Source organism: Rhinolophus sinicus, chromosome 5 (genome assembly GCF_057876585.1).
Source record: "Rhinolophus sinicus isolate RSI-liver-muscle chromosome 5, RSI-T2T, whole genome shotgun sequence".
NCBI classification, from domain to species: domain Eukaryota; kingdom Metazoa; phylum Chordata; class Mammalia; order Chiroptera; family Rhinolophidae; genus Rhinolophus; species Rhinolophus sinicus.
In genome coordinates, this window is record NC_142505.1 from 35353809 (window position 1) to 35378490 (window position 24682).

The window sequence follows — 24682 nt, forward strand, 5'->3', positions numbered from 1 at the left end:
AAGACAAATTAACTCGTTATAGAAAATAAAGTGTTTGGTTCAAATATTTAGGAGAAATCATATACAGGTCAAATCTCTTAAACTGTTCACTTAATTTTTCATATTTTAATTATTATTTGGAAGTAAAAGTGTTACGTTGTCAGCTCTAACAAAAATACAAGATGCCAGTTAAAATTTTTTTATTAAATTTTTACAGAATTATTACACAGATAGTACAAATAGTTCTAGTATACACCACACCCAACTTCCACTATTATTAATATCTTACATTAGTATGGTACATTTATCACAATTAATGAACCAGTAGTAATATATATTAACTAAAATCTGTATTTTATATTTCTTCAGGTTTTTCTCTAATGTCCTTTTCCTAATCCAGGATCCCACAATATTTAGTCATGCCTCTTTAGGCTCCTCTTGGCATCCAGGTAAATTTTCATTCAGACAAATGTTTCCTTCTTATTATCTGTACTTCCTACCCACTTTGAATGAAAGCTCTCCATTTCTGTCCTCCAAGATTGCCAAGTGCTTACCTCTTTTATTGCACTTACCATACATACTATATGGCAGTTCTTGGTTTAGCCCTGTCTTCTCCCCAGTATGCTATAACTACTAGAAGGTCAGAGTTTCTCCCTTTTTGACTTTTATCATCATTGTCTAACATAGGGTCTGACATATAATGGGCACTCAGTAATTGTTAAAATAATGATGAATCACTAGAAATGCAATGATGTAAATGACCCCCACACACACACCAGTAAAGTGTGCAGTGCATAACAGACGTGGACAAATGTTTCCTTTTCCTTGGGGAGAGACATAAAATGTCTTGCAAATTTCAAGACATTTATTTCTTCAGCTTGATCAATGTCAATTCTAAAATCCTGAATAAAACCTAAAGTGTGAATTGATTTGAAACACTCAGAATAATCAGTCAACAAGTATTATTGATTGCACTCTAGCACTTTGGGGATAATGAATACAAAAGTAGTCATAGTTACGCTTTCAAAGATCAGGCTGGCAGTAAGTCAGAGGGACTTTCTGAGAGGTTGGGCCCTTTACAGTATTATTAAATAATTGTTTGCTTTTCCCCTCTTTTACCCTCCTTCCTCTGTCCCCTCCTTTTTCTTCCTCCACCAAAACCCATCTAGAGATAATATTTCCTCTCCCACCTTCCCAGGTTTCATTCTCCCTGACTACCAAGTATCTCCACTTGACTGCCTTCACCATTGTAGTCATTTAATATGAACTGAATGTTTGTGTCTCCTCCAAATTCAGATGTTAAAATCCTAACCCCAGTGTGATGATATGAGAAGGTGGGGCCTTAGGGAGATAATTAGATCACTATAGTGGATCCCTCATGAATAGGATGAGTGCCCTTATAAAAGAGACCTCAGAGAGCTCTCTCACTCTCTGCCATGTAAGGATACAACAAGAAGTCACCCATCTTCAACCCAGCAAAGGGACCTCACCAGGAGACCATGCTGGCATCCTGGTCTCAGATTTCCAGCATCCATAACTATAAGAAATACATGTTGTTTAAATCACCCAGATTATGGTATTGTGTTACAGCAGCTAAGACACCATTCCTACCAAATGTTAACAAGTGCTTAATGTACTGTCTGTGCAAAGAAATAAATCTAGTTAACATCAATCTATGGGAAAGTGATAAATAACTTAATCTAAAATCACAACAAATCTTCAGAGACTGTTCAGAGAAAACACATCTTTACAGGGAGCAGTAAACCAGATGAAATTGAACCAGATCCTAATCCAGGCCAATCCTACTATTCTTTCCTGACCACTCCTCTCTGTTACCAAACTTCCTCTTTCATTCTCTGCTCTTTAGCTGTGGTCATACCTCTCCCCTTCTCAGCCCTAGAGCCCCTCAAAAGAACCACTTCTCTTTGAATACCAATTTCTGTTTATCTTTTCTCAAATCAATACATCTATCCATTCATTTCATCCAAAAACATTCATTTAGCAAGTCCAGATATTTTATATCTTAAACACTAAAATGGTCTTCAGCGTCTTCATCCCTAACTCTAGCCTAAACAAAGCAGCTTGCTTTATTGGTCATCCACCTAGCAGAGTGCCAGACACATATTAAGGTACTCACTAAATGTTACTGTTTTTATTCTCTAAGATACTTTCAACACTATTCAAATACCTGTTAAATTTATCCATTCATTTATGCAACCAACGTTTATTGCCAGTTATATGCCAGGCATTCAAAACACAAAAATGAGTAATTCAACACTTTCCAGCCCTCAAAGAGTTCACAGTTTAGTTGGGGTGCAGCCATGTAACAGCTAATTTATAATCAGAGTGGTAAGGATTTAGGGATGCACTTGATGCGAGTCTGAAATGTCTTAGCATACATTTCTGTTACATTGTGGGTTAAACAATCTTGTGTGGACTTTCCTGAGAAAATAACTGCAATTATTCATAGCATTATTTCTAAGGGAAAATGTATTCTGCATTCCAATCAGTCAATTTAAAATTGAATTTTTGGAACACAGCCCATCTGTCCCTGGGGGCTATTTCTCCATTACCTAAGATCCCTATCTGTCTTAGGACAATATATATCATTACAACTCCCACCTCTTCCATAAGGCCTATGATACCACGTGAGGGTTTCATAGTCTCAGGGTCAACCAACTTACTCTCCAGAGCTCAACACTAGTTTTCCGGTCAAGCAGGTTGAGTCAAGCAGGAGCTTGACTACAGGAACCTCAATCCTAAATTTGACTGTTCAACATTTTACTATTAGGAAAAGTCCATTAAGTGAGTGATGAGAGGTTGGAATTGCTGCTATGTGAAATGAGAGGGAGCTGCTTAGGGACAGGGAAATTGATTGCAGGAATGGTTTCAAAACCGGTACATCTCTTGAATATAATAGGATCCCTAATGATATCTAAGTATAAACTCTGGACAGTAAAGGTTTTAAAAATAGTTTTTGCAACTCAAAGACAGGGATAAAGATTTTCAACTTGAAGTTGAGCAAACTAGACTAGGTGAGGCAAACCATCTTTCTTGTTATTCCTGAGCTTTGGGGAGTAGCATGGGACAGTGGAAGGAGCATGAATAAATCTTTATTACAATACTTACTGTGTTGATTTGGGAAAAAAATATTCAAGCTCTCTGACCCTTAGTTCGCTCATCTATAAAATGTGGATAATAATACTTTCCTTGAAGGGTTTCCACAGGAAGTCTACCCCAAATATCTTCCTCAAATGTGTTTCTAACACAGGCAGTATGGATACAAAGGTGAAAAAAGTCTTCAAGGAGCTCCAGTCTACCTTCTTCTTGAGTAACTATTACATCAGCATCTCTATTTTGACATCTCTTCTGAGCTTCAGATTTACATCTCCAGCTTCTTGCAGTCACCTTATAATTTATACATCCAAAACCAAGCTCATCATTGTTTTCTCAATATCCAAATCGCATTTTGCTCTTCTCTATTCTGTCATTATGCCATCGCTCTCTTTCTCTAAAGCTTATAACCTCAGAGTTACCACTTTGACTATATCCCCCAACAAGTCTTAATTCTTTTTCTTAAAAACAATAACCACCTTATTAAATTATGGTTCCAATTTATAAGGTACTTAAAATAGTCAACCTCCTAAAGACCAAAAGTTTAATGGTGGTTTCCAGGGGCTCGTGGGAGGGGTTAATGATGAGTTATTGTTTAATGAGGATAGAGTTTCAGTTTTACAAGATGAAAGGAGTTATGAGGATGGATGGTGGTGATGATTGCACAGAAGTGTGAGAGCCACTATTCTACAATATGATTTTTTAAAAGTTGATGATATTCCACTGAATAGTAGTATCACAAACTACGAAAGTATCCTGCTAGTGTTGGACATTAAGATTATTAATTTTTCACTATTTAAATAACATTCCAGTGAATGTTGTTGCAGGTAAACTTTGAAGACATCTATGGGAAAGAAATAAACTTCTACTTTACTGAGGCCATTGTATTTAGAGGTCGTTTTACATAGCAACTTAGCATTAACCCTAATGTACCTTCTTTACTCAAACTTATAGTTGGCTTCTAGCCAGACCCTCTAATGTAAATCTCCCAGACCTATATTTCACCTTACTCAGTATTGACTTATTAAGCTAAGGTTCTGTTTTGCACAAATATCACCACCCCTCTGTCATCTAGAACTAATACTGTTCATTCATTCATGTATTCATTATTTAAAGTACAATGCTAAGTATATTTCAGTCATTGTCCTAAGTTATATAAGAAAAATAAAAATACAGATACAATCCTTGTCTTCATGTACCTTTATAATGTAGTTGGAGAGATTGATTAGACTGGCATTAATCAAATGTTCACACAAATAAATATAAAGTGATAACCTTGATAATTATAAATAAAAGGAGCCTGGTACTAGAGGACATATAACAGAAGGATTTAATTTAGGTAAAGAAGTCAGGGAAGGAGACTTTCTAAGGAAGTGTCAAACTGAAATGAGAGGGTGAGTAGACATTAACTACTGTAAAGGGGAGAGTTCCTTCCACCCAGTGAAGGCAAAGACCCTGCAGAAGGAGAAACACGGCGATTTTGAGGAGCTGACAGACCAGTGTGGCTGGAGCAGAGACTTGGGGGATGGTACTAGATGAGGCATAGAGACTAGTAGCATCTAGGCCCTGAAGGGACTTAGAGGACATATGAAGAATGTTTGTCTTTATCATATGAACATTGAGAAGTCATTAAAGAGTTGAGGTTTGAGACTGGTATAACCATTAAATATTTGTCTAATGGATTAATGAATTAATTGTACTGAGAATAATGGCCAATGAAATAGAAGGATATCTATGAGTCTATAATCTCAAAGAAGCCAACAGAACTTTTCATGAAGGAGGAAGTAAAAAGGTGGGGGTGATCGTTAGTATTCAATGCTGAGATGGAAGGTAAAACGTAGATTTGATGTCTATTGCTTTCCAATGCCTATAAGAAAGAGTCTACATTTTTTACTCTGGTATTCAATACCCACAACAATTCTATCTTTACCTACCTTTTCATTATTTTTTCCCATGACACTGCTAAAATGAGTCTTTTAGATAAGATGCCATTTGAATAAGGTGTCCTATTTATTTTATTTGTACACTGTATACTCTGCCCACCTATCATCTTTAGATATATCTTCTGCCCATCAGCACTTATCTAAATTCTACCTATTTCCTTATCTAAATTCACTTATCTAAATTCACTTATCTAAATTCACTTCCTCCATGAAGATTGCTGTGGTGGCCATGAGAATAGACCTCTCAGATCTCTGACTGCAATGAGTATAATTGATTAAGGGCCCCAGCTACTACCCTAAAATTCATCACTGTTTTGCACCAAGGCTCTGCTTCTTCCGGGCTGCTTCCAGACAATGACTGAGCATGGCTGAGATACTAAGGCCGGCACACTCCTGGGAGATACCAGACTCCTCTGACGGGTGACTTTGAGAAATCCCAAACAGCCTTGCCAAACTTTCCTTAGAAATTCACTGGGGTGTAAGGTGCTTCCATGCAATCTTCCTCCCTTCCTTCATTTCTTCACTCAGGGTCAGACTTGCACTGCAGTCTGATGGCTCTCCCAGCCTCCTTCATTTGTCTCCCCATTTTCTCTCATAGGCATTTCCTCTAATACATTTCTTGCATAATTAATCTTATCTTGCATCCATTTCTCAGGGACTGGGACTAACACAAGTGGTTCCATGAGTGGTCCAAGAAAATAGGTGGCAAGATAGGTATTTGGACTGGCTCATCGACTCTTTCACATCAGGCAAAGAGTATACCATCCTGGTTAGTAAATGGAACATAGGTAGTTCCTGGCACAAGGTGGTAGCTCAACTGCTAAAGATTTCACCAGTGTTAACCTGGGAAAATGTCCCAGTGGATGGGAATGTTGTGGCAGATGTGATGATGCAAGCATTTGAAAAACATGGAACAATGCCTACAAAGATAGTAAAATTGGGTGATTAATTACTAAGTTGTATCGACGCCCTCTAATCATGAGAGACTGCAGGCCACTAACAACAAGCAGTTTTGGGTTAAGTGAGAGAGCCATAGGGCCTTTGGAATAGCTGACAAAGAGAACTTTATCTCAATCAGGGGAAGGGAATACACAGCTGAGTGGCAGGATGAAAACCGAATTGTTAGAGTAGCAGAGCTCCAGAGACATTAGAATGTTCAGCTAAGGCAGGTCTGGAATGGCGTCCTAAAAGCACTGAAGTACAGCACAGAGGGAGCCATCTGGATAGATGGGGGACCCTCCTCAAGACACAGTATATGTATTCAATCAGAGACCTCTTTGTGGTGCTGTGTCCAGAACCGGAAAAATACATGGGTCTGGGAACCAAGAGATAGAAGCATGAGTGACCCCACTTACTATCACAGCTATCCACAGAGGGATTTTTGTCTTTTCTGTCTCCCCAACTCTTGACTCTTCAGGGTTAGAGGTCTTAGTCCCCAAAGAGGCCACACTTTTGCCAGGGGATATAGCAAGTATCCTATTGAATTACAAGCTGTAGTTGCTGCCAGGGCGCTTTGAAGTCTGTGCCCAGGAAGCAGCAGGTGAGAAGAATCACCATCCTGCAAGAATAATTGACCCTGATCAGCAGGAGGGCTGCTTTTGCACAATGGGGACAAGGAGGGTACACATGTAGAAGCCAGGTGATCCATTTGTGTGCCTCCCAGTACTTCCCAGCTCTGTTGTAACCATGAGTGGACATATGAAGCAACCCCAGCCCCCCAAAGATGTGATTATCAATGGTTCAGACATTTTCAGAATAAAAGTTTGGGTCAAATCACCAGGTAAGTCGCTAAAACCTGCCTAGGCGATCACTGAGGGTGAGGGGATTTGAGAATGGATGGTCAAGGAGGGAGAGGATGTATATCAGATGTGGCTCTGAGATCAAATACAGCGACAGCGTTGGTTCCACTAAATGCCATCTTCTGAGTTTCCTCTCAGGGAGAAAGGCCCACAGAAACCAAGGAGGAACTGCTTGCGAAACCTGTGGGGGAGGTAGATCTGTGTGGAGCAAAGGGTGGACTGGGGGGGCCATGAGAATGTACCTCTCAGATCTCCAACTGCAAGGAGTGTAATTGACCCCATCCTGTAGGCTGCTCCTAACCAATGACTGAGTGTGACAGCGAAACTGAAGCAGGCCCGTTCCTGGGAGATGTGGGACTTTGCTCAATGACACTCTGATGGTCTTGCTTAACTTTTCTTATCCTGCTCTATAGTCTAAAATGCTTCCATTGGGCCTGCCTCCCATCTTTCCCTCTTTCATTCACTCAGGGGCAGATTTACCCTATATTCACAGTCTGGAGACTCTCCAGACTCCCCCGGCTCTCTGCCCATTTTCTCTCACAGGCATTTACCCTAATAAATTTCTTACACATTCAATCCTATCTGAGCATCGGCTTTTTGGAGGACCTGGACTGAAGACCTTCTCTAAGACCCCAGCTGTCAGTGATAACTTCCTACTTTGAACTCTTATAGCACCATTCACCTGACACTTCCCAAATGCTACCTAGAAAACAAAATTTATCTTTCTATGTACACATTTTCCCAATTCGTTTAGAAGTCTTCTGGAGATAGTCACAATTATGTCCTCCTTGCCACCCTCTGCATGTCACAATTACATCCTCCTTGCCACCCTCTGCACGTCGCCAAGTGCCATAGACATAGAAGGAGCTCAGTTCAACCATTCATAGGAAAGAAGTTGCCAGGGTTGCTGAGCTGTTCAATCCTTAGGTGCACCTCAGGGTTAATGTTCCCCACTTACTTCAACTTCCTAGTGCACCATCTCTTTCCCCACTCCCCAAATCCCATACTCAAAATGGTTTCGCATCCTATCAAGGTCTTTTAATCCTCAGTTCCCTGCCTCATCCCCCATGTATTTAACCACATACATTGATCCAGTGTCGTGTGGGGGACCCTGCTCGCTGCGCCATGTGTCAGGCGGGGAGGCCTGCGGGGTCTCTGCTCCCGCTCCCCACACAAGAACGCAGGATATGGTGAGGCCAAAAAGGAACACCCACGGAGACATAGGTAGGGGAGTCATACCACTATATTCTCTCTGGCAGCACTATACTCTCACTGGGGGCTGGATCCACACTGTCCGCAAACCGCCATCCACACTCGCCAGCCCAGCCGCCATCTTCTTGCTAGCCCCCATTCTTCCTCCTCTCCTCTCCTCCTCGTAGCCACAGCAGTTATATTGTGGCCAATGGCTCACTGGTTACAGCTGACGGCCAACTAGCCACAGCTGATGGCCATGCAATCACAGTTGGCCATTTACTACCTGAGCCAGCACCTGTCTATGTGAGGCCGAGAGCCTGGAAACTACTCTCTGGGGCTCCGCCCCCACACTCCACCCCTACAGGCTCTCGCCTCACAATCTACGAGACAAGCGTCTTCTGCGAGGGGACCTGTGCGAGGAGCCTGGGGGTGAATGCAATATCCTGGACACAGCCAGGCTCTCTGGGCACAGCCAGGGTTTCTCAGGGCACCACCAGTGCTTCTGGGCACGGCCAGACTTCCTGGACTTCTTAGGGTACCACCTGTCTTCCCGGACACAGCCAGGGTTTCTCAGGGCACCACCAGTACTCCTAGGCACTGCCAGACTTCCTGGACTTCTTAGGGTACCACCTGTCTTCCCGGACACAGCCAGGGTTTCTCAGGGCACCACCAGTACTCCTGGGCACAACCAGACTTCCTGGACTTCTTAGGGTACCACCTGTCTTCCCCGGGCACAGCTAGGATTTCTCAGGGCACTGCCACTTTCTCTGGGAACAGCCACACTTCCTGGACACAGCCAGGGCTTTCAGGGCACTGCCACTCTCTGTGGGCACAGCCACACTTCCTGGACACAGCCAGGGCTCTCAGGGCACTGCCACTCTCTCTGGGAACAGCCCGACTTCCTGGGCACAGCCAGGGTATCTTCAGGGCTCAGCCAGACTTCCTGGACTCAGCCAGGGCTCTCAGGGCACTGCCACTCTCTCTGTGCCTCTCAGGGTACCCTGCTGGAACAACAGCGACTCACAATCCAGGTGCTTACATATTCTCAATGGCGGCCAGTCAAGAGACAAAAGCAAATATCCCCCAGTTCCACTAACAACAGTTCCCAAACAAACAGTCAAGTGGTCCATTAACTTAAGGATGGAAGGCCATTCCCCATAGTCCATAGTCATTCACCAGGGCTGTCCTGGGGGTGAGGGACGACCTTGACCTCACCCTCATCTCCCACGGAGGACTCAGCCGCGTTACCTCCTGGGACTACAAGTCCTGCATCCGGGCTGCCTGAGCAGGGACTTCCCCGGCCCACAGGGCCGCAACGACCTTCGCTTTCTCCGGCCTGTGCTGGTTGGGGAACCGTCCACATCTTTCCACCTCTCCACAGGGCTCCATCTCTCCAGCAGCTGCATGGCTTTTCCTGTGCTGGTGGGAGAACCGTCCACGTCCTCCCACCCCTCCACGGGGGTCCAGCTCTCCGGCAGCTGCTCCTCCTGGTCTTCCTCAGGCTGAGTGTTCATACACACAAACTGCTCCACCGTCCTTCGGAGAGCTTTGGCTGGCACCATACCCTGCTCGCTGCGCCATTTGTCGTGTGGGGGACCCTGCTCGCTGCGCCATGTGTCAGGCGGGGAGGCCTGCGGGGTCTCTGCTCCCGCTCCCCACACAAGAACGCAGGACATGGTGAGGCCAAAAAGGAACACCCACGGAGACATAGGTAGGGGAGTCATACCACTATATTCTCTCTGGCGGCACTATACTCTCACTGGGGGCTGGATCCACACTGTCCGCAAACCGCCATCCACACTCGCCAGCCCAGCCGCCATCTTCTTGCTAGCCCCCATTCTTCCTCCTCTCCTCTCCTCCTTGTAGCCACAGCAGTTATATTGTGGCCAATGGCTCACTGGTTACAGCTGACGGCCAACTAGCCACAGCTGATGGCCATGCAATCACAGTTGGCCATTTACTACCTGAGCCAGCACCTGTCTATGTGAGGCCGAGAGCCTGGAAACTACTCTCTGGGGCTCCGCCCCCACATCCAGTATGGCATAGATAGGCATCAATCAAAAGTTTGTCATGCCTCCTTCTATTGTGTGAAGTTGTTGCTGCACAGATGCTGGCCAACCAGGGACTACATTGCCAACCTTGTCCCTCTATCCAGGTGGAGTTGGGGTCTTTCAAGAGAAGGACTCCTCCTCCACTTGTCTCCTCCCCGTTCTCCACTCACACACAGAGGATTCTATGGATGGTGAGGCCACAGGCTGGAAGAAGCCTGGGTCCCTGAACCACAAGGTGGAGAAAATCTGCCCACCACGTAGAAGAATGTTATATGAGTGAACAATAAGCTTCTATTATGTTAGATCACTGAAATTTGGGGGTTTGTTTGTTACAGTTGCTAGCATTGTTCTAAATAATACAGAAATCATTTGTCTTTTTCTTTTTCTTTTTCTTTTTTTTTTTTTGGCTATTCACCATAGCAACTCCCTTTCATTTAGAGGGAGCCTCATTTAGAGAGACTCTTGATGCCAAGCAGGTTAGATCCTTCTCATGTTAGGGTTTGGGCATGTTACCTAGTCTCTGCTTCCCCACTCAAGACTCTGAATGTGGGAGTAATGCAAAGATACATGACAACATAGAAACTATTCACAGTAGTTATATGGCTTTGAGAATCCAGGAGCAGTGGCAGCAAGCCCTGGCAACAGTGGGGTTTCTTTTTTTTAATTACTAGTTTCAAGTGTACAAAACAATGTAATAGACATTTACACCCCTCACAAAGTGGTAACCCTCCTCCCCCAACCTACGACCCCTCTGACAGTCTACAGCTGTTACAATTGACTCTATTCCCTATGCTGTTCTCCACATCCTGTGATTATATATATATTATAGTTGACATTCAGTATTATTCGGCTTCAGCTTCAGGTGTACATTGCAAAGGTCAGGCATCTACCCTGTCCATGAAGTGGTCTCCCTAATAAGACAAGTGCCCATCTGACATCCTACAAAATAATGGCTATCATCAATAAATCAACAAACAGGTTTTTAAGTCAATGTACTAATCAGACTGTTTGTGTGGTATGCCTTTGGCTGTGTTTTCCTGCTTCTAGATTCAATTGCTTTTTGGTTTTTCTGTGGCCTTCTTGACAATTTCTTCCTTCCAATAATTAACTTTCTTATTTATATATCCAGAATCAGTTTCCATCTACACTATCCTTCCCATCTACACTGGATTCTCCTCTCAAACTAATCAATGGTACTACCATTTATTAAGCACTTAGTGAATACCCAGCACTGTGGTGTACACTTTACATATGTTTTCATAATTTAATCCTTCCAACTATTCTGCAGGGTCAGTATTATTATTTCCATTTATAAATGTGAAAATTGCAGCTCAAAGAGATTAACTGGTTTTCACAGTCACACTACTTGTGTCACTTGGAATAGTGACGGCATCAAAGCATGTTTTTCAATGCCCCAGAACACTTCACAAACTCTTAATTAGTGCAGTGCTTCTTTCTAGGGCCTCTTCTAGTCTATGACAGATTCTGGATAGTGAAGACTATACCAATAGTATATACTTAGTCCCTTCCTACATATAAAAGGAGTTGTAAAGAAAGTTCTATTGCAGCTGTTTTCTAAGACTTCCAACAGTATGTGTTTTCCTTTTCCTCTCTTGTCCTTTCCTTCCTTCCTTTCCCTCCCCTCCCCTTTCCCCTTTCTTGCTTTCTTTCTCTTATTTTCTCTCCTTCCCTCCCTCTCCTTCCTTCCCTCCCCTCTCCTCTCCTTCCTACCTTCCTGCCTTCCTTCTTTCCTTTCTTTCTTCCTTCCTTCCCTCCTTCTTGTCCCTCTCCTTCCTGCCTTCCTCTTGACAAAATAACAAACTCTGTGTGACAGCAGAGAGTACACTGTGGTATCACTTCATTCATCTCTCTTGCTGATTTTCCTTAGACTGCACTGCAGTCTAAATGCTTCTTCCCAACTTTCCTTCCTTCTCTCATTCACTCAGGGTAACACTTCCATCAATCATAAGGTTGAAATATGGGGAGAGTTGGAGGAGATGAACCAACCCCTAATTACCTTTATTACTTTGATATTCTCAGTATGTCTTAAATGTCAGCAACACCCTCAGGAAACAATAGGTTTCCCATGCTCCATGAGAAATAAACTGCCTCTAGTGACAGAGCTGAGGGTCAGATAATTCCATTTTTTCCAGAGACACTGGAGTAGGAAGAAAGAAAGTTCATTCACTGATTGAATAACTTCCATGTATCAAGGAACCATTGGGCACTAGTGACATAGAAATAAAAATTATAGAATCCTTACCCTAAACAGCTCATAATCCAGGGAAGAGTCATATATGAATAATTAATTTTTTCCAGTTTCTAGATGTTCACCTTAATTGCTTTAGAACAGCATGCTAAATACTTATCATTATCCATTATAATAGAAATAATTGTGAAATTAGCATAATTCATATAGCCTTTTTTAGAATTGTAGCAGAAATTTTTTTGAACAGAAGAGAAGCTACTAATTAAAAAGAAACATTTCTTAATCTAGTATCATGATGTTTGTCTTAGAATTTTCTAAGCTGTTGGAAGAGGGGGGATAAGGAAAAAAGAAAGAGTATTTCTTATATTATGCCTGTATTTTAGCTTAAATGCAACCTAGTATCCAGAAATGGAGAGAATCACTAAGGCTCTTTTGGTTGAAATGGGAAAGGGCATTCTCAAGGGTGGTAGAATCAGTATATTCAGAAGGCAATACTGGAACTTCTTGTGAGCTCAAAGTCTCTTTCTCCAAATTCATACCTTATTCATATCTTCTACCAGTCCAGCTAGGGATACCCAGTATATCACAATTTTGATCACATACATCCCAAACCCATCATCTGGTATAAGTACAAACAGAATTGGAGTGTAATGTGGGTGGGAAGAGTGAGGTCAGCAAAATCTGAATAAATCATTTTAATGCAACATATCAAGCATGTACGCATAGAGGTAGGGACAAACTAGGGAAGATAAAAGAAGAATGCAATAATTTTGTGGGATGCAAAGCATGTTGGGTATTAGAAGTGAGGGAACTAATGCCATCAGGAAAAGCAAGAAGGTGAAGGGAATGTTATTGGAGAAAGTTAAGGGTATCTAGTGGGCCAGGTGGATAAGGTAGGAGAAAGCTTCAAGTGAAGGACTAAACTGGTGGACGAGAGAATAGGGAGGCAACTGGTGGTCTGAGTAGGAGAATTGTGCTTCACAGGGCTGAACAAGGTGGGAAATTGGGAGGGGGAAGTAGAGAAGGAGCAGGTTGCTGAGCAGAGGTCTGGGGAAAAGAAGAAGCTAAGAGGTAGGAAGACAGGGAACTGGTTAGGGAAGAAGAATCACTAAGAATCATTAAGGTTCTCATTTTGGCTGAGAAAGACAGGGACCTTTAGGGTAGAGAGGCTAGGGCAGCATGTTCAGTGGTGGCAGGAGCAACATAAATGGTTCTAGCCAGACCAACAAATCAAAAGTGGTCTGCTTTTTATGAGACGCTTGGGTAGTACTTTCTGCAACCCAGGTTAACCAAAGAAAGCGTAAGACTCCCTTACATAGACAGCCCCAATAAAAGGTAGACATTGATAAAAGCTATAAATTAGGAACAAAAATCAGATGCAAGTTTAAAGAAAGGAGAGGTTGCTTATAATGTGAAATTGTGGAAATTATTTGTGGAAGAAATTGTGTTTGGAATTGGATGCATGAGATTTGGACATGCAGAGATAGAGTTGAGAACAGCAAGGAGCAGCAAGAATCTACCATGACCTCGTATAATGTAGTGAATTGTGTCCCCCCAAAAGATATGTCCAAGCCCTAACTCCCGGTACTTATGAATGTGACCTTATTTGGATAGAGTCTTGCAGATGGTAATCAAATTAATGATCTCCAGATGAGATCATCCTGGCTTTAGGGTGGACCCTAAATCCAAAGACTGCTGTCCTAACAAGACAAAGGGGAGGTAGATCACAGACATGGAGACACACAAGGAAGAAGGCCATCTGAAGATGGAGGCAGAGATTGGAGGTGAGTTGAATTATGGTAACATAATACTGGGGGTTAGATTTGCATTGTAATCTCTGCTCTCCCAGCCTCTCCCAGGTGGTTCCCCTAATTGATTTCTTGTATGTTTAATTGCCTTCTTGGCAGCTTCTCAGAAGACCCAGACTAACATATTCCAAATATGTGTGACATCTTCCAAATTTACTCCTTCCTTCTATTGCAGCCATTCTTTCTGGCAATGGTCACTGACTAGCATACAATTCCCAGATCAGAATGACTGCTGTCTCAAAATGGAGAAATAACTTAAACATAGCAACCCAGCAAGGGGGACTACAAACAGCAAAACGGCCTAGAGCATGCTTAGATTCTAGAGAGCAATTACTGGACAGTTCAATTTTCCTCCTACCTCCTACCCCCACCCCAAGGCTGGGACTTGCATCTGAGGTGGGAGGAATAAAATTATATATCTATAGAACAATGTATGGAGTACCCATAGGTGAAGCCCTAGGACAATGAGAAGGAAGAATGGAAAGAGGGGGAAAAAGAAGGGGAAGGAGAGCGAACTACCTGGAGGAAGCACTTAGGTGCAGTTTAATAGTCTTGTGTTGGGCTTTCTGCTAAACACTGGTTATTCAAAGTTAAATAAGAAAAAAATCTGTGCTTCCCTGAGTGACCAATACTTACCCTAATCCAGGCAGACGGAGGCTGAGGGTAGACTGCCTTGAGAGATGATACCCAAGCAGAACCTGGATGGATGTATAGGTGTAGGAGAAAATCTCCAGAGCCACATGCAAATGCCTATTTTCTAGCTCAAATCAATTCCACAAATACATTCTGAAGGCCTCCTATGTGTTGGGCCTTGTTCCAGGTGCAGGAGCCACACTGGTGAGTAAGCCAGCCATGCTCCTTGCCCTCTGGCTTGGAAATCTAGCTGGGAGAGAGCTAAACAATCTTAACATGGTGTGAGATGTGCCATAGGAGAGGCTCTACAAAGCACTTTAGGACAAAAGCGTCCCGAGCCCAAATCAAGTCCCAATTTCTGAACATGGTAAAATTCTTCATAATCTAACTCCATTATCTGTTCCAGTCTCATTTACCACAATTTCTGGCCAAAACTGGGGACACAACTGTTTGTGTGTGTGTGTGTGTGTGTGTGTGTGAGAGAGAGAGAGAGAGAGAGAGAGAGAGAATCTGAACATGCCAGGCCTTTCCTCACACTGCTTGTGTACCTTGGCATGCAGTTACCTTCTCAGAGATATTCTCCTTGACACATCGAGACTTGCTGAAATTCTCCCCTGTGCTTCCAGGCTAGTTAGTCTTTTGTCCTTAAGGTAGGGACCCAAATGCAGGGCCAAGAGCACTCACTATGGAGTCAGACACATGATTTTGTTCAGCCACATGACTTAAGGCCTTGGACACTCAGCTTTCCTGAACACCTAGGTGAACAATTCCTACTCCAGGAAGCATAAGTACTGGTGGTTAGTTCCTGGCATGCAGTAGGTGCTCAAAAATGCTTGCTGAATTGAATGGCATTAACATTAAAGTCTTGGGCCAGAGTTTGGACTTTATGAAGGTCCTGGCTGTGAGCTGGAGCTGTTAGAGGTTAATGATCAACCTTAGCAGTTTCTGTGGCTAAGGATGTGAAACACACATCGTGTTCTTTGCCTTGAAGACCTGCCAGTTTGTTGGGGAAATATATCGACAAGCTCCCAACAGTTCAGTTCTAAATCCAAGAGCAGTCATTGTCAAACTGTAGAAATCATCAAAATCATCTAGGTCATGTATTGAGACAGATTGTTGGCTGCAACCCCCCGAATTTCTGATTCAGTAGGTCTGGCATGGAGTCTGAGAATTTGGAAGCCTGCATTTCCAACTCGCTCCCAAGTGATGCTGAAGCTGCTGGGCCCACACACTCGAGAATCATTCACTAGAGGTTAAGAGCTCAATACTAGGTGGCACATGGTCTGTCTCTGTGTTTGAATCCTGACTCCACTTTAGTCTTCATCAAATCACTCTACCTCTGTTTCATTTACCTCATCTGTGAAATCAGGATAATAAGCCAAACCACACCCTGTCCAGTGTTCAATAAATGTTGGTTAACTCATTATTTACTCATTTTCTGAAGGAAGTGTGATGAGGAAACTAGAGGTCTACGTAGCCAGGGAAGAGCAAACACTAAGATCACCTTCTGTGTAGCCAGGAAGCACAAGATTGGAGAACCAGTCCCATTCTTCGGATGACGCTCTAGGGCGGCCTCACAAGCTCGCTCGGCATTCCAGACCACAGCTCCCTACATCCAGTCCACACTGCGCAGGCGCAGCCCCAACTGTAGTCACGACAGACGCACATGCGTACTCAGGTGCTTTGGCTGGGGGCGCGCCGGCAGAACAAAAAATGGCGGCGGCAATGCGCGTGGCAGCGGCTGGAGCAAGGCTCGGCGTTGTGGTGAGCGGTCTCCGCGTTGCGGTCCGCAGCCTGTGCAGCCAGCCAGTCTCCATTAACGAGCGCATCGAGAACAAGCGCCGTGCCGCGCTGCTGGGCGGGGGCCAGCGCCGCATTGAAGCGCAGCATAAGCGAGTAAGTCCGGAAGGGACCGAGGCCATCCTGCCTTGGCGTTCGCGACCTATCACAACGTGCCTGGCTCGCAGCTCCGAAGGCCTCTCAGCCAATCCGCGCGAAGCTGGGGAGGGGCGGGGACGAGAAGGTTCACCTTGAGAACTTTTTACCTTCCACTAAGAGGCCAGTAAGAAGAAGATAAGCACCATTGTGCTTTGTCACTTTATACTTTTCCTTTGGAATTTTAGATGAACCTGGCTGGGCTCTAACCGGCTCGCCACTTCCGGCTCACCACTTAACAGCTATAAACTTTTGGACAAGTTACTAATCTTTAGGAGTCAATTCTAAACAGAAGATAGTAATTAATTCTCCCCTCACAATCATATTAGAATAAAGATAGTGAAGCAATGATAGGCGCTTAATTTTTTAAAAAATTCTGCTTATGCTCATGCTCCATGAAAGACTAGTTCTTGCTCTATTATAGAAGCAGTAAAATCAAGGCATTTGGCAGGGGAAATAACATAGGCAAACTCTCACATCAGTCTGGGGTAGGGTGTGTGGTGCTTGCAGGGAATTTGTGGAACCTTTGCCCCTAACACCCCAGCTGAACCCCTTTACGGTCTCAGCGTGCATCAACTTGCTGGGTGGGAAAGGCACGCATTGGAAGCAGGTGTTTTTTCTGGGAGTGCTCAGCTTACTTTATTTTATTTATTTATTTACGAACACCAATCTTGGTGTTATTAGCACAATGCTCTAACCAACTGAGCTAACCGGCCACCCCATCAGGTTACTTTAGATGTTTGCCTGGAGTGAGCAGCTGAGGTGCTGCCACCCACCACTGGATGTTGACTGGAGAATTGCAGCTGTCTTTCCGAGATATACTGGATTGGCCATTTAGCAGCAGAGGAAACTGAAGCTCAGCTCGTTACCTGGGACTTGGAACTAGACCCGCGTACTTCATCTCTGACACGTGTGTGGTACCCATTTGCTGGATGCGTTAAATAACCAACCTGGACAGTGCAGGAGTGAAATTTAGAGGTGAAAGGCACTGAGCACACTCACAAGTATGGGAAGTGACTAGGGTTGAGGGCTGGTGTCTTCAATGAGGAGATTTGAACCAGCTCTTTGAGTCTAAATTGAGTTTTGATTTAGATAATGTAAATTCCCATTTGACAAGGGCCTGAAGGTGACAGTTCCTTTTTGACATTTGGGAATGACATAAATTTGGTAGCTCGTGTGTGGTGCCAGGAGTGCCTTCCATCTCTCTCCTGGATGGCTCTGTCTGGGATGAGGGAAACTTGAGATCATCCTCTGGAAAGGCCAGTCAGTGCTCCCCTGCACTTTCTGTTGGGGCAAGTTGCTCCTCCTGGAACATCACCTCCCACAACCCAGTAGGCAGATCCTACTAGGTTTATATGCAGCCTCCAGAAGCTGTTTTGCTGAAGCAGGCTAAGGCAGGAGGTGAGTCAGGAGTGATGTAAACCCCCACTCCTCCCCCCGTTATAAACAATTTTTGGACTACTTTCCTAGGATAGATTCCCAGAAATGGAACTACTGGGTCATACTGGGTCAAAAGATACGAGTATTTTAACACACTGTAATATATATATATATATATATATATATATATATATATATATATATATATGAGAGAGAGAGAGAGCCAAAAAAATGTATGCACATTTTAAGAAAGGCGAAAACTATTAAAATTGTAATACTCTATAACGATAACAAAAGATGAATACAAGTCATGTATATACATTTTTTTGGCACCCCCAGTATGTGTGTGTATATATATATACATATATGTGTGTGTGTATATATATATATATATATATATATATATATATATAGTCAGACAATTAAGTTCGTGAACTTTTAAGTTTGTGAACTTAATTGTCTGACCTTTCTACGGGGGTGCCAAAAAAATGTATACAGGTGGACACTTTGGTCAACATTGCTTAAGCAGTAGTTCACCGTAATCAGAAGTGTCTGGACGCTGATGGTAACCACTTTGAGCACCTCTTATAATTGCAGAAGTCAAACATGACTTGTATTCATCTTTGTTATTGATGTATATATATCGATATATACGACTATATTGAGTACTACAATTTTAATACAATTTTCCTTTCTTAAAATGGGTATACATTTTTTGGCACCCTGTGTGTATCTCCAAATTGCTTTCCTGAAAGCTTATTCTACTTTACACAACAGTCTATAATATAGCCTGTTTGTTTTAACATGACCTCACCAGCTTTGGCTACTTTCTTCGGGGAAAAATATAGCCAATTTGAGGTGTTTTTTGATAGGGAGGGGGTACCGTGGGCTTGGGTATTTGGCTTGGTCTGAGGGCTTGGGGACCCAAGCGATGGCGGCTCTTGATAGATTGAAGGCTCCAACCTCACCCCCTCTACAATGCGTTTTTTCACTCTTCTCAAGATGAGTTCTTTATCACTCTCTGTCCCACTCCTTTTCTTCTCAGCCACTCCCTGCTGTAGGGTTGTCTCTGTATCATAACATCACTGGCAGGAGTAGAATCCCTCAACAGGGCCCTCATTGTAGGTTAGTAGGAGAAACCCATGGAGGAGGCAGGAGAAGAACCAAGAAATAGTCTTAGAAGTGTCGTTGGGGCTGGACCCTAGTGATAATGAGTTTCTGTGGGGTTCCCAAGAAGAAACCTATGAATCTGGGGGTGTAGTCTCAGACCCTTCACTAATCCTGCTTCAGTTTTCCACCTCCTGCTTCTCCATTCTGTTTTCTGCTCCTTAGGTCTCTAGTAAATGTTTGTGGAACTAATCTTGTTCCAGGGTCAGGCTCTCCTTACCCCCACTTCTCCACCATTTCCTCCTTCCATTCCCTTATATGCCTTCCACTGTTGGTGGCTCTTGAAGTACCCTATCTATTCTGATTTCCTAACTGGGAAGGTTGATGGAATAGAGGCTTTCTCAAGGGGTGAAGGCACAAAACCTGTCCTAATCCTCCTGTGAGCACTCCTTGCTACTGACTTTGTCTATGATGACATCACTAAATGATTTTTGTTGTATTTTAGGGGAAGCTAACAGCCAGAGAGCGGATAAGTCTCTTGCTGGACCCTGGCAGTTTTGTTGAGAGCGACATGTTTGTGGAACACAGATGTTCAGATTTTGGAATGGCTGCTGATAAGAATAAGGTATCTATTCACAATGGTGGTGTGAGCCTCCAAGTTGGACTTTCCAGCTGTGTCCCTGCTGGCCTACCCACTAGACTAATGAAATCCTTCTGGACCTCAGGATACATTGAAAATTTTTCAAGTTTGGGGCCCTGGAATGCAGAAGTGTCTCTGGAGAAGCACTACTGTGGCCTCCGGGCTCCTCCACTTACCTTTGTCTGCGGATGAAGGAATGTAAGTGGACTGCTCATACCTTGTGCAGTGGGACTGTGGCCCAGTTCCCAGGGCTCCAGTTGTGGGTTCATAGTTTTTGCAGCTATAGGATAACAAACTTGGAAGGAAAGGTGAAAATATCTGTCATGCAGGGTCTCTGGTCCCGCTCCCAGCATAAGAATGCAGGATATGGTGAGGCCAAAAAGGAACACCCATGGAGCCATAGGTAGGGGAGTCATTCCACTATATTGTCACTGGCGGCTGGTTGGAGACACAGGAAGCAGGAGCCTCACGATCCGCAACCTTCCGTCCGCAGCGCTGCTCTGCTCTGCTCTGCTCGCCAACCAACCAACCCCCACCTGCTAACTGCAGTCCCTGCTTGCTGGCTCAGCCACAGCAGTTATATCAGTGGCCAATGGCTAACTGGTTACAGCTGATGGCCATCTACTACCTGAGCCAACAGGTTTCCACGTGAGGCTGAGCGCCTGGAAACTGCTCTCTGGGACTCTGTCCCCACAATGTCTTTTAGTTTCATTCTGGTCTAAGCACCATTGACCTCTAAGGCTGACCACTTACTTGCCTCTTTTGATAACTTTAAGTTTATGCTTTGGCGTTTTTGAGGTCAGAGTCACTGACGCTTCTTCCTTCAACTGGGTGTTCTCCATCAGTGCACAGAGTTCTTTGGACTCGCTTTTGGTCAGTGCTCTTCTGCATAAATGCTGTTTGTGACCAAAGATTTGTAAAGTTGGCACCAAACCAGCTGGCTCCACTTGAGCCATTATGGTCCACAGAGTGATTACCAGGATTTCAAGCAAAATGATGATGGCTTTGCTTCTTTAAGGTTTGAGGGTGGAGTGTGGATCTTTGTAGAAGTTGCCATGTTTCCTGATATGTCCTTCTTCCTGTGAGTGTTTGGTAGTAACAGCCCTCGGCTAGTGTCTCAATTATTCTGCTTTTAGGAAGGAGGATGAGGCCTGAGACGCCAATGCCCCTCATTTCTGTTGATGAAACAGTAGCCCAGTGCTTGCTGTTGCAGAACTGAGTGGGAAAGGAAAGATTCTTTCAGGTTCCTAATTCATACTGAATTTTAAGGAATTTGGGGTGGTGCTTTTTTGGGGGGGGGTTTCTTTTATTGGGGCATAATTGCTAAATTCGTTAAAAGGAGTGTTTGTGTTTTTTAACCTTTATTTTTTATTTTTCTGGTAGTTTCCTGGAGACAGTGTGGTCACTGGACGGGGCCGAATCAATGGAAGATTGGTTTATGTCTTCAGTCAGGTATTTCTTAACTCCCAACAGGTGGAATTTTCTTTGAGGGCAGAGCCAGGAGCAAAATATGTGAGAAAAAAACCAGTCTTGGGGTATGAAAATTTGCATGTAGTTTGGGGCAGAGGAGGGATTTACTTACTATTTTTCAGTGGATATGTCCACAGTATTATACTATGTGTTTTTTCTGAGGGAGAAAGAATCTTTGGTCTCTTTGAAGGAAAATCACAGGGCAGTAGTCATGTAAGTCCCAGGAATCAGGGATTTAGTCTGAGTGAGTGAGATTCCTCTTGGCAGGTTGGATATGTGCCTTGAGGGCAGCTGTGTCCTGAGCAGTGTGTGTGGACCTGAAAGACCTCGATATAGCCTGGGTGGAGGGACCTTGACTCTCAGAACCATAGGCCCCTGTGTTTGGGGCTTTCATGAAAGTGTTCAAACAAGTTTTATCAGGCTGTATCAAAACAGTTTCTTTATACAGAGACCATAGGAGAATGCAGTAGGCAGAATAATGGCCCCCTAAAGATATCCAAGTCCTAATCCTTGAAACCTGTGACTATGTCATCTTACATGGCAAAGGGAAATTAAGCTTTCAGATGGAACTAATGTTGCTAATCAGCTACTAGAGTAGCCTGGGTTATTCAGGTGGGTCCAATGTAATCACAAGTATCCTTAAAAGCGGAAGAGAGAGGCAGAGGAGGAGGTCAGACTGACGGATGTGCCAAGGGCATGACCTGCTGTTGCTGGCTTAGGGGATAGAGGGGGGGTCACGAGCCAAGGAATGCAGATGGTCTCGAAAAGCTGGAAAAGGCAAGAAAACAAATTCTCCCCTGGAGCCTCCAGAAAAGAGCCCAGCCTTGCTAACCTTGTTTTTAGCTCAGTAGACCCATGTAGGACTTTTAAATTGCAGAACTATAAGGTAATAAATTTGTGTTGTTTCAAGCTACTGAATTTGTGGTAATTTGTTACAGCAGCAATAGAAAAGGAACACAAAGAACCTGTATGCCATTTTGGGTTTGATTTTCCTTTTCCCCTCCTGAGAGGTAGAAATATGTGTATAATTCTAAGTATTTAGTTCCTTTAACAGACCTAAAGTTATAGAGCTTGTTGGGGAACCTAAAATGTTTTCTGGGTTTGATATTAAAATAATTATGCTTGGCTAATTTTAAATTGATTTTATTTAGATACTACTCATTTGCCAATGGAATTACCTTTGAAATGTTTTAAAACTCTGATAAGTGGGTCTGCCAAATGCTTAACTGGAAGGCATCATCATTGGGTTTTTTTGTAGTTTTTGAGAGCTAGGCAAAAATTTATACAGAAGGAACCGTTAATAAGGTAACTAGAACAGAAAGTTGTGCTTTCTGGATGCAGTGTTCTCCTATGAAGGAGATACAACAATTCATTGAATTGATACTTTTTGAGAACTTCTTATGCCTATGAGGTAAGGTGGACCTACGGAGGAGGTGGAGATAACTGGGACCGTTCTTGCCCTGAACCCTGAACACGCTAATCATTTTGTAGATAGAATGGGGAAGAACAGGAGTGACTACAGTACAGATAGGGCTAGAGAGTTTCCGGGCAGCTACTGTGGGCTCAGGACAAGGGCAGATCCCATCCAGGGTTGAGAAAAGCTTTAGGGAAAATGAGGCATTTGAAATTGGCCCCGGAGGATACTGAGGGTGGGAGTGATGAGCCAGCGTTTTTGGTAGTGCTGTCCAAAATGTTAATATCTGTAGGCCTTTTTTCTGGGGAGCTTCTGTTTTTCCAGAGAAGCAGCAAGACCTGCTAATAGGTGTGTTTTGGCAGGAGGAGAGTAAGGGAAAGAAAGAGCCAGAGTTGGCTCATCATTCAGTATATAGGCTCCTAATCCCACCTGTTTTCAGCTTCACTTTTGCCTTCTTTTTTGGCTGGTGATTGTGAGTCCAGAACCCCTCTGGTTTAAGTTTTCTTTTAGAGAATAAACCTTCCTCTCACTGTGAAGGAGAGGCCCTCTGGGGTCTAATTGCTTCTGACACAGACTTTCGGTCGGAATTTTTTTTTCCCTTTTTTTTTACCCCCACTTTCCAGGGTTCCTGAATTGTCCCCTCCTTGTGGTTACTCTTGCTGCAGGTATATAGGCTTCTGTGTGGTCCCTCTAAGTTATATTCTGCTTATGCTTTCATTTCTCCTCGGATTTGTTCAGTATCTCTTCTGCTGCTGTTTTCCTTTTGTGCCCTCATGCTGAATCTCTTTTTAATTTCCCACTGTCTTTTTGAGGGAGTTTTAGAAAGGAAGGCATTCCTACAAGAAGCCCTTTACATCAGAAGGTAATGAAAAGCTATAAGCAAGAGGAAGCAGTGAGGGCTCTGATTCACTTTTTTCACCTTCCTTAACCGCAAATGTTTCCTAGTAATAGAAGTGCCCCACTGTTTGACATCCATATAATCTGATGTTTGGGTGAATTCTGCATGAAAAGTTTTCCTTTCCTCAGAGCTACAAGTCATTCTTACAGAGCAGAGACAGGGTCGTTTGCTCTTCACAACACATGAACTCCCTTTGAGAAATTTTCACTATTCTATGGAATAATTTATGTATCAGATTTTTTTCTAATGTTTTAAACTTCTGAAAATCCTTTAAAAACTTTATGAATTTTCTGTTTCCTCCTACTGACTCTTCATCTCTGGCTAGTCACTGTATTTGTTGATTTAATTGTTTTCTTTTTAGGATTTTACAGTTTTTGGAGGCAGTCTGTCGGGAGCCCATGCCCAAAAGATCTGCAAAGTGAGTATTTCATAGTGATAGCAAACCCAGTGCTTTTTCGTCAGTCACGTAGTGTATATTGAGTATCTTTGGGGGCACAAGACACTGAGCTGAGTGTGTAGGGTGGGGTAGAGTTGTACCAGGTACGGTGCTGACTTGAAGGTGTCTTCAGTCCAGGGCAGGAGTTCTTAACATTTGTTTGTACCACGGATGCCTTGGGCAGGCTGGTGAAGTCTGCACCCTCACGCTTTACAGGGACTAAAATAAAATACGTAGGACTACAAAGGATTAAACATATTTTTAAAAAATCACATTTGTAATATATGTGCTTCCTTATTAATGTATTAAATAACAAGATTTAGCAGTGGATCTAAACTGCTACAACTTCAGATAGGCCTGAATGAAAATGATATTTCAAGATATTTACAACAATTTTAATGTGACACAGATATTTGTGACTTTTATTAATGACAAAGTCACAGGTATTCTAACATTTCTGTGGGTTTTTTTTTTTTTGCCTGTGTACATAACTGAAGTAAATGCTAAAGATCAGCTAGAGTTAATAAAGATGTAAATATTTTTCCCATCCAAGTTCATCGACTCCCTGGAATGTATTTACAGATGCCTTGGGGTTCTGAGGACCCCAGCTAAGGAAGCCACGGTCTAGGTGGAGAGTCCAGATGCCAAAAGATAAAGAGCAGTACAAGGATT

The 24682-nt window shown here is 43.3% G+C and overlaps 1 protein-coding gene across 1 annotated transcript in view; it reads left to right on the plus strand.

Annotated features, from left to right (window-relative positions):
- The first annotated feature begins 16381 nt into the window (after positions 1-16381).
- PCCB (propionyl-CoA carboxylase subunit beta) overlaps positions 16382-24682 on the plus strand; it is a 56646-nt gene continuing 48345 nt past the window's right edge. The window contains exons 1-4 of the mRNA XM_019747974.3: positions 16382-16626; positions 19658-19777; positions 21176-21244; positions 23936-23992. Of these exons, the coding sequence (XP_019603533.3) occupies positions 16444-16626; positions 19658-19777; positions 21176-21244; positions 23936-23992 (429 nt within the window). The 5' untranslated portion in view covers positions 16382-16443. The remainder of the gene's footprint in view (positions 16627-19657; positions 19778-21175; positions 21245-23935; positions 23993-24682) is intronic.